This window comes from Tursiops truncatus, chromosome 15, assembly GCF_011762595.2.
Source record: "Tursiops truncatus isolate mTurTru1 chromosome 15, mTurTru1.mat.Y, whole genome shotgun sequence".
Classification (NCBI taxonomy): domain Eukaryota; kingdom Metazoa; phylum Chordata; class Mammalia; order Artiodactyla; family Delphinidae; genus Tursiops; species Tursiops truncatus.
In genome coordinates, this window is record NC_047048.1 from 34085246 (window position 1) to 34100582 (window position 15337).

The 15337-nt window shown below is 52.7% G+C and overlaps 2 protein-coding genes across 7 annotated transcripts in view; one reads left to right on the top strand and one right to left on the bottom strand.

The window, feature by feature from the left end:
* The window catches only part of PPL (periplakin), a 47036-nt gene extending 39513 nt beyond the window's left edge, over positions 1 to 7523 (top strand). For all 3 annotated transcript variants that reach the window (XM_033840196.1, XM_033840195.2, XM_073792351.1), the window contains 5 exons: positions 836 to 986; positions 1741 to 1824; positions 2532 to 2648; positions 3148 to 3240; positions 4001 to 7523. In XM_033840196.1, the coding sequence (XP_033696087.1) occupies positions 836 to 986; positions 1741 to 1824; positions 2532 to 2648; positions 3148 to 3240; positions 4001 to 6658 (3103 nt within the window). In that variant the 3' untranslated portion in view covers positions 6659 to 7523. The remainder of the gene's footprint in view (positions 1 to 835; positions 987 to 1740; positions 1825 to 2531; positions 2649 to 3147; positions 3241 to 4000) is intronic.
* Positions 7524 to 7676: 153 nt separating this feature from the next.
* UBN1 (ubinuclein 1) overlaps positions 7677 to 15337 on the bottom strand; it is a 36989-nt gene continuing 29328 nt past the window's right edge. For 3 of the 4 annotated variants that reach the window (XM_073792354.1, XM_073792352.1, XM_004332078.4), the window contains 4 exons: positions 13430 to 14653; positions 12129 to 12372; positions 11763 to 11852; positions 7677 to 9805 (listed from right to left, as the gene is read on the bottom strand). In XM_073792354.1, coding sequence (XP_073648455.1) covers positions 9756 to 9805; positions 11763 to 11852; positions 12129 to 12372; positions 13430 to 14653 — 1608 coding nt within the window. In that variant the 3' untranslated portion in view covers positions 7677 to 9755. Of the gene's footprint in view, positions 9806 to 11762; positions 11853 to 12128; positions 12373 to 13429; positions 14654 to 15337 lie in introns of those variants that run through there. The other variant, XM_073792353.1, reaches the window with a different exon arrangement.

Below are 15337 nucleotides of genomic sequence, written 5' to 3' on the forward strand. Positions count from 1 at the left end.
AATTCAACCTCTTTAATAGATATTGGACCATTTGGGTCATCTAATGCTTGAGCAACTTCAGAAGTTTGTGTCTTTCAAGGACACATTGTCCATCTCATCAAGTTGTTGAGTTTATTGGCATAAAATTGTTCATAATATTCTCTTATCCTTGACTATCTGCAGGATCTGAGGGAATGTCCTCTCTCTCATTCTTGATGTTGTATTTTCTTCTGTTGTATCTGTTTATTCTTCTTGTCCCCCTAATCATTATGTTTGAGGTTTATCACGTTATTGATGGTTTCAATGAACCAGCTTTGGTTGCAGTGATCTTTCTCCTGTTTTCCTGTTTCCTGTTTCACTGACATCTGCTCATTATTATTTCCTACTGCTGCTTACATTAAGTCCAATTTGCTCTTCTTTTTCTTTCTTAAGGTAGAAGCTTAGATTGTTGATTTGAAAGCTTTCTTTTTTTTCTTATCTAAGCATTTAAAACTACATACTTCCCACTAAGCACTGCTTTTGTTGTGTCCCACAAATTTTGATGTTTTTATTTTCAGTGAGTTCAAAAGATTTCCTCACCTCCCTTGTGATTTCCCCTTGGATCCATGAGTTATTTAGGTCCTAGAATTCACAGTGGGCATCCCTGTGAGTCCACACAGGCGGGCCTTCCTGCGCTTTACAGAGGCCTCACAGTATTCCAACACAATATTCCATAATTTATCTAACTACTCCCTTCCTGGTGAACGTTTAGGTTATTTCCAGTTAAATTACTTTTGATGACCTCTTTAAAAAGGGACGGCAGGCAGCTCTCAGTGAGACCTGAGAGCTCAAAGGCCTGACGGGCTTTGCCCCACAGGGTCCAGAGCCTGCAGAGCACCCGGGCTGCTCACGACGCCTTCTATAGTGGCCGCGACCGCCTGCTGCAGTTCCTGTCCCACATCCCCAGCTACGAGCCCCAGGAGACAGACGGCCTCGGCCAGATGGAGACCAAACTGAACAACCAGAAGGTGAGAAGGCCACTTCCGCGTTCACAGGAGGATGGTCACAAGGCGGGTCTGAGGTTAGCAAGCCCCTTCATGGACGGGGGCCTGGCAGCGGTCCTGGCCAGGCGGGCTCCCAGCACCCGAGTCTCTGACAACAAGGACGGGGTCTCCCTCACCTCTCCGTCCTCAGTGCCCAGCACAGGGCCTGGCCCAGAGTGGACACTCCGTGCAAGCCAGCTAAATAAGCAAATAGCTACAGGGACACGGGGGAGCCCTCGGGGAAAAACCCATTTCCAAAGCCCAGAGTGCTGGCTCCCCAGAAGGCAGCAGGGCCTTGGGGTGAAGGACGAGGAACAGGAAGCCCAACAGCCTGGTCTCAAATCCTGCTCCCATCCCCATTAGCCATGTGCCCACGGGCCAGTCACTGCGCAGCACTGTGCCTGGGTTTCCCCGTTCATAAACAGGAGGTGAGGACGGTGCCTACCTCACAGGATGTTGGGAGATTCAGTGAGATAATCTAAGAAAGATACTAGAACAGTGCCTGACATTTCGATGCACTCAGTAAACACAACTTTCCTGCCAAAGATGATTATCTTCTTGGCCCTTCTTCACAGGGCCTTAGAATTGCCTTTTGTAACAAACAAATGTAAACAGGGAAGCCATTCCTTATACTTTGTGCTATGGAAGAATTCCAGACTCCAAGGAATCCAGCTACTCTATCTAGGTTTTGGATTTTTTTTTTTAATTTTTGGTTTTCAAAGTCTCTGTTGTTTTACAGAACCTGCTAGATGAGATAGCAAGAAGGGAAGAGGAAGTACAGAAAGTCTACACCCACTCCCAGCAGTACCAGCAAGCTGTCAAGGTGAGACGTGACACCCTGCCCAGAGTGTAAAGCAGCAGGGCCTCTTCCCACCAGCTGGTCTGGCGGGGTGTCCTCAGGCACTGCTGGCGGCCACGCAAACCGGCACAGGCCTTTGGGAAACAAGATGGTACTGGGCATCGAATACCAGAAAAGGATTTTCTACTATAAAGCAGGAACTGGGGGAATTTATCCTAAAGGAAATAATATGAAATAATAATAATGTGGGATTAACAAAATCATTGTACAACAGAATTATTTACAATAGCAAAACAGACAAACTAGAAATAACCTAAATGTCCAACAGCAGAGGAACAGCTAGTAAATTATCACCTGACCACACAATGGATGTTAAAGTCATCAAACTGATCCACAGGAGAATTAGGAGGAGGCAACATGAGAAAAGCCATAACTCTAATGGTACAGAGTTCAATGAAGAAAGCAGAATGCCGTAGTCTCTAGGCCAGGGAAGGCCTGGAAGGAGCATGCTCTGGGGACGGAGGGGGATTGTGGGCCTACTTTTTCTCGTCGCACATGTTATTCAGGGACGTAGGTACGTACCACTGATGGATCTATGGTTATCAAAATCTCCTGGCAGGCAGAACAGGGTGTGGCTGAGCAGAAGACCTTTGCAGTCAGCTGGAAGGGGCACAAGAACATTTTGGTCTCACCTGCTCTTGTCTGCCCTCTGCCACGTCTGTCTCACGCAGGACTACGAGTTGGAAGCAGAGAAACTCAGGTCCCTCCTTGACTTGGAGAATGGAAGAAGCAGCCACATGAGCAAGAGGGCCAGGCTCCAGTCCCCTGCCACCAAAGTGAGGGAAGAGGTGAGCTCTGCAGGCCAGGCCTTCTCAGGGTTCCCTCGCTCCAGAGAGCACGGCATGCAGGCCTCAGAGACGCACACACAATAGGGAAACTGGCCCAAGAGCCCTCCTGGGTGCCAACAGGTTCAGTAAGAGGAGATAACTTATTCTGGGGTGGTGACATGGATATGCCTAGAAAGACAGCCTGCTGGGTTTATCTGAGCCAGAGCCACGGACTCCCCCTGCTCCCCCTAAGTAAGTACACACACACAGAGGGCCGATGTTATCAGCTCCTTCCATACACGAACACGTTAAGGCTCAGAGACAGACCTGCTCAAGGTCACTTGCTGGGGGTTTAGGCTTCTGACTCAAAATCCAGTTTTCTCTCCTATAGATGAGACTGTAGTAGAACTCCAGGTAGGAAGGGGCAAGAAGGTTCCCTCTCTCCCCAAATGCCAGACTTTGCAAACACCATCCAGCTTACCTTCGCTTAGCCTGTTGACTCCTATCTGCTCTCCTGTAGGAAACGGCTCTTGCTGCCAAGTTCACGGAAGTTAATGCCATCAACAGACAGAGGCTGCAGAATCTGGAGTTTGCTCTGAATCTCCTGAGACAGGTAATGGATCTCAGTAAGGCATTCTACTCAAAACTTTCCCGAGAGCTGCGAAATAAGACTCATTGTGCCTCAGAGAAACAGTCTGTGAACCAGTGGGCATGTCCCCCTGCGAACAGGGTTGGGTGGCACCAGTGCAGACGCCAGCCCACGCCTGTGCCCCTGTGGACATGAGTCCAACCTACATGTCCCATCCCTCAAACATTTGCTGAGTACCCAGAAAAAGGTAACTTATTTTTAAAAGCCCAAAACGTTAACGACAACATTGTAATAGTTAAGAAAGTGGAAGCAACTCAGTATTCACCAGCAATGGGTGTGCGACTGAGCCAGGGTCTGTCCACACAATGGAAAATGACGAAGCTGTCACACGACGAGGTAGCACTCTCTGTGCCGCTGCAGATTCTCTCATAAGTGCAACAAGCAGGGAACAGAACAGGCAACACCGTTAGTGTGGAAAAAATAAATATGTGTCACATGCAAAAATATACGTGTCTCAAAGGTGACAGTATCCTGTACGAACAGGACCAGCGGTGACAGACAGCCTCTGCTTCAGACTCTTCTGTGGTTTTAAAATATTTTCCCAGATGCATTTAAACTAGTTGTTTTACCATTTTCAAAAGGAGGCCTAGGACTCTAGTGAACCCGGCACTGAGGGGGTCCCCTAGGGACCACAGGACAAGCAGTCTGACCTCTGGTGGGTGGCCAGGTGGGGTCGGGCCATGCAAAGTCCGGCATTAACCCTGCGCTATCTTCTCCTTCCCAGCAGGCTGAGGCAGGCATGAGCCATGAGGCCCTGCCCAGGGGCAAGCCGGGCTCCGAAGTAGAGGAGACGTGGAAGATTCAGAGGGAGCTGGACGAGGAGGCGGAGCGGAGGCAGCAGCTGGAGAATGAGGTCAGGAGCGCCCAGGAGGAGATCCGGACCCTGCAGAACCAGAGCCCACAGGAAGCAGTGGTGAGGAAGGTGCTCAAGAAGGTGCCAGACCCCACGCTGGAGGAGAGCTTCCGGCAGACGCAGCAGACCCTGGTGGAGGAGCAGTGCAAGAACCAGCTGCTGCAGAAGGAGCTGGAGGCGCTGCAGCTGCGGCTGTGCGCCCTGGAGCAGGAGGCCAGGGATGGCGGGCAGGAGTACATGGTCAAGGAGGTTCTGCGCATCGAGCCGGACCAAACCCAGGCCAACGAGGTCCTGAGGCTGCGGGAGGAGCTGGAGGAGCTGCGGCGGCAGAAGGGCACCCGGGAGGCAGAGGTGCTCCTCCTGCAGCAGCGCATCGCAGCCCTGGCCCAGGAGAAGAACCAGGTGCGGGAGAAGGTCACCGAGAAGGATGTGGTGAAACTGCAGAATGACCCCCAGCTGGAGGCAGAGTTCCGGAAGCTGCAGGAGGACCAGCAACGGGAGCATCAGCTCAGGGAGAAGCAGGAGGAGGAGCTGAGCTTCCTCCAGGACAAGCTGAAGAGGCTGGAGAAGGAGCGGGCCATGGCTGAGAGCAAGATCATCATCAAGGAGGTGCTCAAGGTGGAAAAGGATGTGGCAACCGAGAGGGAGGTGGGTGACCTCAAACGCCAGTATGAGGACGAGGCCGCCAAGGCTCGTGCCAACAAGAGGGAGAAAACGGGGCTGCTCCGAAAGATCTGGGCCTTGGAGGAGGAAAATGCCAAAGTGGTCGTGCAGGAAAAAGTGCGGGAGATCGTCCGGCCAGACCCCAAGGCAGAGAGTGAGGTGGCCAACCTCCGCCTGGAGCTGGTCGAGCAGGAGTGCAAGTACCGGGGGGCCGAGGAGCAGCTGAAGAGCTACCAGAGCGAGCTGGAGGTGCTCCGGAGGCGGGGCCCCCAGGTGGAGGTCAAGGAAGTGACGAAGGAGATCATCAAGTACAAGACTGACCCCGAGATGGAGAAAGAGCTTCAGAGGCTCAGGGAGGAGATCATCGACAAGACCAGACTCATCGAAAGGTGTGACCTGGAGATCTACCAGCTGAAGCAGGAGATCCAGTCCCTGAAAGAGGCCAAACCCCAGGTGCAGACCAAGGAGGTGGTCCAGGAGCTCCTGCAGTTCCAGGAAGACCCCCAGACCAAAGAGGAAGTGGAGTCTCTGAGGGCCCAGCTGTCACAGGAGCAGAAGAAGCAAGTGGATCTGGAAATAGAGAGGGCGTCCCAGGAGGAAAAAATCAAACAGAAGGAGGAGGAGCTTTCCCAGGTGAAGGAGAAGATGGTCCAGCAGGAGGTCGTCAGGTACGAGGAGGAGCCGGGCCTGCAGGCCGAGGTGAACGCCTTCACCGAGAGCATCAACGCGGAGCTGCAGCAGATCGATGGCCTCCGCGGGGAGCTGCAGCAGCTACAGCGCAGGCGAGCGGAGCTGGAGTGCCAGCTGGAGGAGCTGGAGCGCGAGCGGCAGACACGCAGGGAGGCCGAGCTGGAGGTACAGCACCTGAAGCAGCGGCTGGCCCAGCTGGAGGAGGGGGAGGCCCGGGAAAAGGTGACCCTCAAGCAGAAGGTGGTGCTGCAGCAGGACCCCCAGCAGGCCCGGGAGCACACCCTGCTCGCGCTGCAGCTGGAGGAAGAGCGGCACCGGCGGCAGGTCCTGGAGCATGAGCTCAAGACCCTGAAGAAAAAGCTGGAGCACCTAGAGAAGATGGAGGTCAAGGAGAAGGTGGTCCTCTCCAAGAGCATCCAGGTGGAGAGAGGTGACACCGAGCAGGAGATTCAGAAGCTAAAGAGCAGCCTGGAGGCAGAGAGCCAGAGCAAGAGGGAGCTGGACGCGGAGGTGAGCCAGCTGGAGGCCAAGCTGTCGGAGCTGGAGTTCTGTAACTCCAAGTCATCCAAGGAGCTGGATTTCTTGAGGGAAGAGAACCACAAACTGCAGCTGGAGCGGCAGAGCCTGCAGCTCGAGGCCCGCAGGCTCCAGTCCGAAATCGAGATGGCGGTGGCGGAGACGCAGGGCCTAAGGAGCATGCCGGTGGCGGCAGACCCTGGGGCGCAGCTCGACTGCCGCCTCCGGTCCCTGGAGCAGGAGCTGGATGACCTCAGGCAGCTCTCTAGAGACAAAGACCTGGAGATCGACGAGCTGCAGCGACGCCTGGGCTCTGTGGCCATCAAGCGGGAACAAAGGGAGAACCACCTGCGGCGCTCCATCGTGGTCATCGACCCCGACTCGGGCCGCGAGCTGTCCCCAGAGGAAGCCCACCGGGCTGGCCTCATCGACTGGAACATGTTTGTGAAACTCAGGAGCCAGGAGTGCGACTGGGAGGAAATCTCCGTCAAGGGTCCCAACGGGGAGTCCTCTGTGATCCATGACAGGAAGTCTGGCAAGAAGTTCTCCATTGAAGAGGCCCTACAGAACGGAAGACTGACCCCTGCCCAGTACGACCGCTACATCAACAAGGATATGTCCATCCAGGAGCTGGCCGTCCTAGTGTCCGGGGAGAAGTAGGCACGGCCCCACCTTCACCTTCCTGGAAGCAGATGCTGGCTCTCTCCTGCCCAGTACTCTCCTTGGTATCTTTTCTCCCTGGCCCCGTGCAGCTCCTAATCCGTGCAGAACCCCGTGTGTCCCCCCAGCTGCTCAGAGCACAGCTCAACCACAAGCGGGACAGGCACCTGCTGAACCGTCATCCAACCAGGTGAGTGACCTGCTTCATCTCCCGATGATTCAAACCCGCAGTGCCCTTCGTCTTTCTCCTTTTCCCACACAGTCCCATAAACAGACTCCTTCCAGGTGTGATACCTGGAAGCAACTGAAAACTGCGAAAGCACACGACGACCAACAACTGGGGTGGACAAGCCCACTCCATGCAGCACTGACCTCCACACCCCAGCACGGGAAACTCTAGGGCAGAAAGGCCTCCCTGCTTCAGCAAAGCAACAGCTCCCCAGGCCTGCAACCTGCATTCACACCCCTCGGGATTCTGGCTCAGCCGACTCTTCATCAGAGGCCTTCTGGGGAGACGGATCTGGGCTCTATGCCAGAAAAGGCGCAAAGAAACCAGAACAGCATCTGACCCTGGTGCTCAAATGAAGCTTAACTGTCAAGCCATACTGTCCCAAGAAAACGCACCATCGGGGACTGTTTCACATTTTGAAATTAAAGTACTTTCCTAGTGGACTGTGTTGCTGTTAGCCTTAGATTCGGTGCCTAGTCCTGCTTATTATCTCACTGCCATTAGTAAACTCCACAGTTGATTTTCTACCAAACAAATTTCGGGTCCTCTGTATCTCACGTATTATGTAAGAAAATGGGAAGTAATAGGGAACTCTATTTATAGTGCAAAAATAAACACCTGGTGGCTTGATTCTAATATCATGGTGTGTTTCTTCCTCTTTTGCATGTGAGGCTTAGTCCCCAACACCCTCTTGGCTTTTAGCCAAAATGAATATTCCCTACATACCAGCTCCTATGGGAGAAAGAATTACTTGCAAATATGGTAAAAGGAAATAAATGAGAAATGATGTTTTGGAAACCTTGAAACAATTTATTGGGTGGTTTTATACAAGATTAACAATTTCCACACCACCCCCAACACCAACATAGTCGCTGCATGAAAGCCACAGCCCTTTCACACCCAAGAAACGCCGGCAAGAAAAGCCCTGCAGCGCCGTGGCCCACGAGCCCGCTCCGCCAACAGACCTGCCTTGCCGTGGCTCTTTAAGTCATTCACTCTTTCGTTACCACAAATAAAGCATCAACAAGGAAAAGAAACCTCATAAACTCCCCATCAAAGAAACGTTTCCCTGAGGCAAGAGGCATCACTAGATTCCTAAGAATGAGGGTATCCTGCTCCAGCCGCACACTCAGTGGTGCTCGGGGAGGAGGGAGCACTGCAGGGAAGGGAACCAGGGTGTTCTCCTGCTGCTCAGCGTTCACGGACGGCCTCTGCGCGGCTCTGAGCTCAGCAATACAAATCTCTTCTTTGGCTCTTTTGCTACTACCTAAGACTACTCTGTAAACTGGAAACCCAAGTTGCAAAAAATAGATATAATAAAGGGATAAGGAATCCACTTAGCCCAATGTGAAACACATGTTGGTTTTTATGTAAAAAAGAGCACAGGCCTGGCCGACTAGCTGGCAGAGGTCTTGCTCCCCCTGGAAACCAAGCAAACTCTGTGTGAATCGTGAGTTACCAAGCATTGTAACCTCGGAGTCAGGAACCAAGAGAGCTGCCCGTGTCTCCACACAGGCGTACATTCTGAGGAGGCTGTTTACTCTCAACGTATCAGAAATCACTTAGCTAGAGCAGTCAGTTCAGACTTCACAGGACAGGCAAGTGCCGTAAAAATCTTTGTGAAGCAGCCACTGGGTGAGTGGGAACAGTGGGATGACTTGAGCTCCGGGTAACTGTCCCAATCTGTCTCTGGCGTGCTCTCCAAGCTCGTCAGCATATCACCCTGAAGTCAATGCATAGCCCTGCTGCCTGGAAAGCCAGGACCTCCAGGCCTGCTTCTACATGGCAGATGCTTCACAGAGGCCTGTTCCTGCAGCTCTGCCTGAGAATAGTTTTTAAATAAACTGGAATGTCTACCTGCGACTTAGAACCCCTCATATCCTTGGCCCTCGAAGAGATGAAGAAGGGCTCTGGGGCTCTGCAGTCCACCTGTATGAACTCTGGAAAAACAAAGTGGGGGCCCTGGCTGAACTGGGACCTGGGATTTGTGGGCCCAGATGACCTTCAAGTCAGGACGGCACAGATTATGATGTGCAACCATAAAAAACTCAAACTATGTCTTAAATACAGACATATCTTTAAAAAAGGTCTTCATCTGAGATCCACTCAGAGGGCTGAATGGATGTGTGTCTAATTCTGCTCCACCATAAAGGCACTGGAATTATGTTTTCCTAGGAACAACATGACTTGCGAAGAATAGTCCCATTCTATCCAATGCATTTAATGGTAAGGATGAAAACTGAGCCAAAAATAAGTGTCTTTAAAAATCCTACCACAATTGTTGAATCTACAAAGGTCTTTTCTCTAAAAGAGCTTCATTGTCATGTTCAGTGGAGAGACGGGCCCCCACGATGAGCACACATTGGGTGTATTTTTCAAAGAACAAGGTACATCTCCCAGCTGTGATGTTACCTGGGTTTGTCCTGTTGAGCACACAGCCTGAGGATGGACGGACACCGTGACCATCCAGGGAGCCCACTGTGGCCAGAAGGAGCCCCGACCAGTAGGGTGCCATGAGGTACTCTGACCAAATGTGAGGGGGTCGGGCAGATGTGAAGCACAGGTGCGCCGCGCCACCTGCTCTGCCCCGCCACCAGAGCTCTGAACACGACCCGGCGCACTCCCCAGCCTAGCGCTGCCCCTCCGACGATTGTCTGCAACAGAGCGAGAGGCCTGGAGCACCAGGCTGGTCAGGGCCTCCAGAGAAGCACGGGGCTGCTCGCCTAACTGAAGGCACATCACACATGCCAAGAGACGCTCCACTTAGCACTCACGCCTTCTCCAGAAGAAAATCAATGGCAGAAAGAGCATAGTTATTATCCGACTTCCGAGACCTACTCGTTCAGCTTCCAGCCTTTCCCTTGAAAGTCACAATTTCCGTGGCACACTGGGCCCTTTCCCATGAAGCTGAGAAGCATCTGAAAAAGAGTAAGCAAACACAGAGCCTAAGATTTTCAGGATCTCTGATTCCCTTAAGGCAGCAGTAACCAAACCTCAAGGGGATCACTTCTTAAATAGCAAAAGCCCCTGAACACTGAATGTTCTAAGGCTCAAAGGAGCCGGACACGCTGGCAGGTTATCTGAGTGTGCTGCTCCTTGCAGTGGTGCAGAGTGCTGCGCACTGGGAGGGCAGCTGCTGGCTGAGCACCGTGTTCACAGAACCGCGGCTCTGCTGTGCAACACGGGCCACTCCAGTTCTCAGCCACAGCTGTCATCCCCAGGCAGAGCCGGACTCCATAGTGAGGACTGAAAAGCACAGTGAGCATCCACACCATCAAAGACACTCAGGTCCTAAAAGGACAAGCTCAAAGGCACTAGCATTCTGAGTCCACGTGGGAAAGAAAGCAAAGCAGATACAAGTCACAGCTGGAACAAGCAGACAGCTTTTCACTGACAATCACTCAGTGTAATCCTACAACGCAAAGAATGTCTAAAAGAGAGATATTCAAATAGCCTGTTTTAGCATAGATGCTTTTCAGATAGCATTTCAACACCCAGCGGAAAAACAGGTAGGAAATGGTACAAGAAAACGCTTTTCCCTTTTTTGCTGAAAATACCACAGATCAATGGTCACGTTTTCAATGGCTCTTCAATTATTTTCTGTTTGAAAGAGTGTTCCGGAAAGCAGAGAAAGTGCAATCTTTCAGCAGCCACAAGCTCTCGCCTGGACGGCTCTGTGACCACCAGCTTGCGGAATGAGTCCCTGCATCTGACTGCTTCTCCAGAGGAAAACGGAGTAACTGCTGATACAGGCTTAGCACCCCCGTTTCTTTCTCTGAGAAAGCAACATTTCCATCTTGGGGATTTACAGTCCATTCTTGCACCCAGCTGGCCTCTGGCAGTCACTATGAACGTGTCAGCCTCAGGACACAGGGCCAGGGACCCACGGCACATCTGGAGGCGGACACGGGACCAAAGCTCTCAGCACGGCAGGTCCCAGGCACATCCAGCTGGGCAGCTCCCCGCCTTACATCTACCCAGGACCCGTCCACCAGGGCTACCCAGGCTCGGCTTCCTCAAGAATGGCTCTCCCTTGAGCAATGTAGCCCCCAGGTCGTTTCTGGAACAGGTCTAGAGCAGTAAGAAGAGCAGCAGGCCAAAACAGAGATCCCGTGAGGGTTCCCAGCAGTACTGCATTACGTGTGCCTAAGGGCCAAGGTCCCAGGACAGGGCAAGGCAGACCACTCACTGTGCAGGTGCTGGCTCAGGGCCGTCTTCTCACAGCTATGAACCTAGGGCCGTAGGCCAGTCCCTTTCTGAAAGGCACTGCTCTATGGAGAGGAGACCCAGGGAATGCTGCCTCAGTCACGTCGTGATCCCAAATCTCTGCATTGACACCTGGACTGAAGAGAAAGCTGCTCCTCTCCTGGACACATGCTGACATCAGGGAAAAGGGTCCCTCCCGAAGCCTTGCCACTGTCACCTGCTGCTGCTACTTGGACTTTCCCTTTTACTTAAACTAAATTTAGAGTCTTCTGTTAGCTGGTACCCCCTAGAAGGGGTAGCAGTGTGAACCTAAAGGCCGGTAGTGCCCCAACTAGCCCTTGGGAAATCAGCACCATTACCCCTCTAGTTTTTGTTAATTAAAGAGAAAATGCTGAGCTATGGGTGGGGAACTCCTCAGCCATGATGCCTGTGGCCATCATGACTTCCTCTGTGATCACAGAGGGCAAGGCTGACCCGGGAGATGTCACAGCGGTAGACAGAGCCTGTGTCCCTCAGTCTGAGTACCCACAGAGCCGAGCCTCAGAGGACAAACCCACACAACATGACAACGAGAGGCAGACACTTACGTCCTTGGCAGCAGGCAAGGCCTCTGATGGGGGAGGGGAATGGCCCACAGTGCGTGTGGCCCTCTGACCACCTGGAAATTACCTGGCAGACTCTGTGGGATGTGGGTAGACACGGCAGCGTGTGGGAGAGGTGCTCCGCGGGGCGGGCTGGAGTGCAAGCCAGCCAGGAGACCTGAGAGGAAACAGGAAGGGAGAGAAGAACAAAGCACACACATTGAAGACAGGAGTGGAAAGCAGCCTTGGTGCTCCAGAGCCCCAGGCGACCTACTGCACTGGTTCTGGATGGAAACCCCAAGGGGGTGGCTCAGCAGGGTCCCCGGGAAGGCTGCCCACGATTACACACCAGACAAACACAGGAACCCAGCACATAACAACAGAACCTGTGGGTCACACAGAGGCACTGGGGCACCTTCTTTACCTCCAGTGTGGGGAGGAAGGAGACACTTACTGTGGCCGAGGCCGTGGTGGAACGTCCCAGGGGCAGGGCCTGTGACGATGGCATCCTTGGAGACCCCTGCTTTAGCGGAGGAGTCAGCGCTAAAGGAGATTACGTGGAGGGGGAGCTGGGAGATAATTCCCAAGGGGTTCGAGTTCAAGGCCCCAGGCAGCTTTGGGCTGCCTGCCTTGTAGGATGAAGACAGTAGATTTAAGGGTGAGGAGCTGGTCAGCAGCACAGCCCCACTCGTTCCTTTCTGGGGAGGAAGCACACAAAGGGATCAGCACTCCAGCCCCATACAGAGCTCACTCACAAACCAAACCTGTTAGCATACCTGGGGGGACACATGCACGTAAGCCACCCCTTGTGAAGGAACACCCTCCACTGCAGCCCCAAAGGGAGGAGGAAGACAGTCTCTGTGAACTGGCATGGAAGGGCTCCCAGAACAGAGTTCATTTTAAAATGCAGGTGTTAAATATGCCTTCCTTGTGCAAGAAAGAAAAGGAAGGATACCCACAAATATAAGTATATAGGAATATGTGTACGTGTATACTTATATCCATAAAACATACACACACACACATTTGTAAGTATTAATCTTTGTTTTTAGAAAGAAACAGGAAAAACCTGGAAACTAAGGAACAGTTACAGGGGGTGTGTAGGAGGAGGGCACAGGTCAGCGAAACTTTGCTCAACACACCTTTCTATAGTTCTGTCCTTTGCAACCACATGGTTGTCTTATATATTGGAAAAATGGAGAAAAAAATAAGCTCGCTCTCATTTTCCCGACCTGCATCCAAACTTCTTGTAATCACCTACAGGCAAACCTCATAAACCACTGGACTCTGTCAAATCGCCTTTGTCTGACCTACAGAGTCTTTCCAAACCCAATCAAAGGATCATTCTTAGAAGGTACTGATCTTCCTAGGGCATGAATATCTCCACATAACTAATGATCTGAGAGACAGTATGCATTTCATTTACTTGTTTGGAGAGATGGACAGGCAGGAGGCTATGAAAAGAAAGTTTTCTAGCTCATTCTATGCCATCCAGATCCATAGCCTCCCTGCAAACATGGTGCTGACAAAGTCCTTTCCCTCCATTCGTCCTCCCAAGGAGAAGTTTCAGGCTCTGCCTGGGAGTCCTGCCACCAGAAAAGTAGAAACCTGGAAACAGAAAGCCCAGTCCTCCTTCCAATTTCCGGGCTCTGTTCCTACCTGACCTTCAGTGTCAGATCTCACTCTCTGACCACAGCAAGGCCAGCAGCCCTGCCCACAAGGCCCACGAGGGGAGGGCTGCTTCAAGGTACTCACTGGCAAGGAGGTAGACGATGTCACGCTGCTCACCGCACTGGGCTTCAGGGAGGAGGTGAGTAACTTGGCCACTCCCTGGGTCCCCCCACTAGAATCTCCATTTGGACCACCTGGAGGGGCCACCAGGGTCAACTTCTGGGAAATAGGTGGTTTTTTCACTGCAGAGCCTGGGATGGGTCGGCTGGCGGACTGTCCTGTGGAAGGAGGCTGCACAGCAGGGAGCAAGTTCCCAGAAGCAGAGCTCTGGACTGGTGCTCCTCCAGAGGAAGAGCTGCCAGAAGAAACCCCGTGCTTGGAGATAGAGCCGGCAAAGGGACTGTTCTTGTAAGATGGCCCTGAAGAGCTGGCTGAGTGCTGTTTTGCTGGATGGCTCAGGGCAGTGGAGGACGAGGCTGGGGTCTTATGAGAGCTGCTGCTGGAGGCTGGTGTGCCTCCTGAAGACACTGGCGTGGAAGGATGGAAGCTCTGGCTTTTGGTAGCTGTCTTGACGAGCTGGAGGAGGGAACGGTGACACTGAGGGGAGGCAGGCTTTGGGCCCTGAAGCTTACTGACAAACGGAGCTGGGGGGGTGAAGCTCTTCTGCTGTTGAGTGCCTGCATGAAAGACTTTGACCTGGGGGCTGGACACAGGAGCCCCTGCCTGGGGTGCGTGAGACGTCCGTGGCAAACTATGGTGCTTTGCTTTGGACTGCTGCACTTCTGGCAGGCCCTTGCTGAGGGTAGCCTGACAGGACAGTTCTTTGTAGCCAGAACTCTCCGGTTTTTTCTCCTGAGAGGACTGCCCCAGTGCCAGAGCCTGTTCAGCCAGAAAATTGAGGGGTGACTGCAGAGAGCTAGAGGGTGGTGGGGCAGAAGAAGGGTTGGGCTTCGGAAAGTTCCTTTTTTCTTCTGTACATAAAACACCTGTGACTTTCTCTGCAGGCACTTTTGAGGGTGCAGGCAGTGTGAACTCAGAGCTCCCGCTGGCTCTGCTATTCAGTGCAGCCAGTTCCTTGGACACAGCCTCCAATGAGGAGGCCGAATTACGGATCAAGTCTCCATCCAACGAGTCCTCCACGTTGATAGGAGCAGGATTAGCAAGGCTGCCAGATGCCTGGGATGAGAGCTCCCTGTTTGCAGCCCCAATGCTCAGGCCTCCTCCCAGGTGTTCTGAAGGCAAAGCAAGGGGGCTGCCAATCTGGCCTGATGGGACGGAAACCTTTTTATCAGGCTTAGTCGATGATTCCTAAAGGAAAGCAGAAAGGCCGATGTTTACAAATGTCCAAAGATGCCAACACTGGCCCTGCTGACAGGACATACGCATGAGAATACAAGACAAAGCAGCGGGCTTTCCTGTGTGATCACAAAGCCAGGGAAGAAAGGAGCAGGTGCCAGGCATGCGTGAACTTGGAAATGCCGCAACCCCGCCACCCTCTGCCCACGCCTGGGGCTGGGGCTGGGCTGACCCAAGCATGCACACACACCTCCACAGGGAAACTCTTTGCTCTGTTTCTGAAAAACTACAAGACTCGAGCAAAGAGATGTTCTCCCTATTGGCCCTCACACTACCTCAATGCTCCTAGCCACAATCAGAGAATGACATGGGGCAGGGGAACTGCCTTAGTTTTCTTTCCCTCCTTGGTTTCCCTGGCACCTGTCTCCTCCATGGGCTCAGGAACGGCGTCTGTCCTGTCACTCCCGCCTCCCAAGCACTTGGTGCAGTGTGTCTTAAGGATGTTGGAGGAGCTCAACAGACTCTTAGGAATAACTGATCTGCATGCTTGTTCCCTCGGACTGTTCAGGTATGGTGAAGTGCACTACAAAGCCTCAGGAACTGGCAAGAATTTTGGTGAAATGGCAATTTTTACTACATTGAGATCTCTGCCACATCAGAGTCATCTCACAGTCTCTAGTTTCCAATCGTCACACT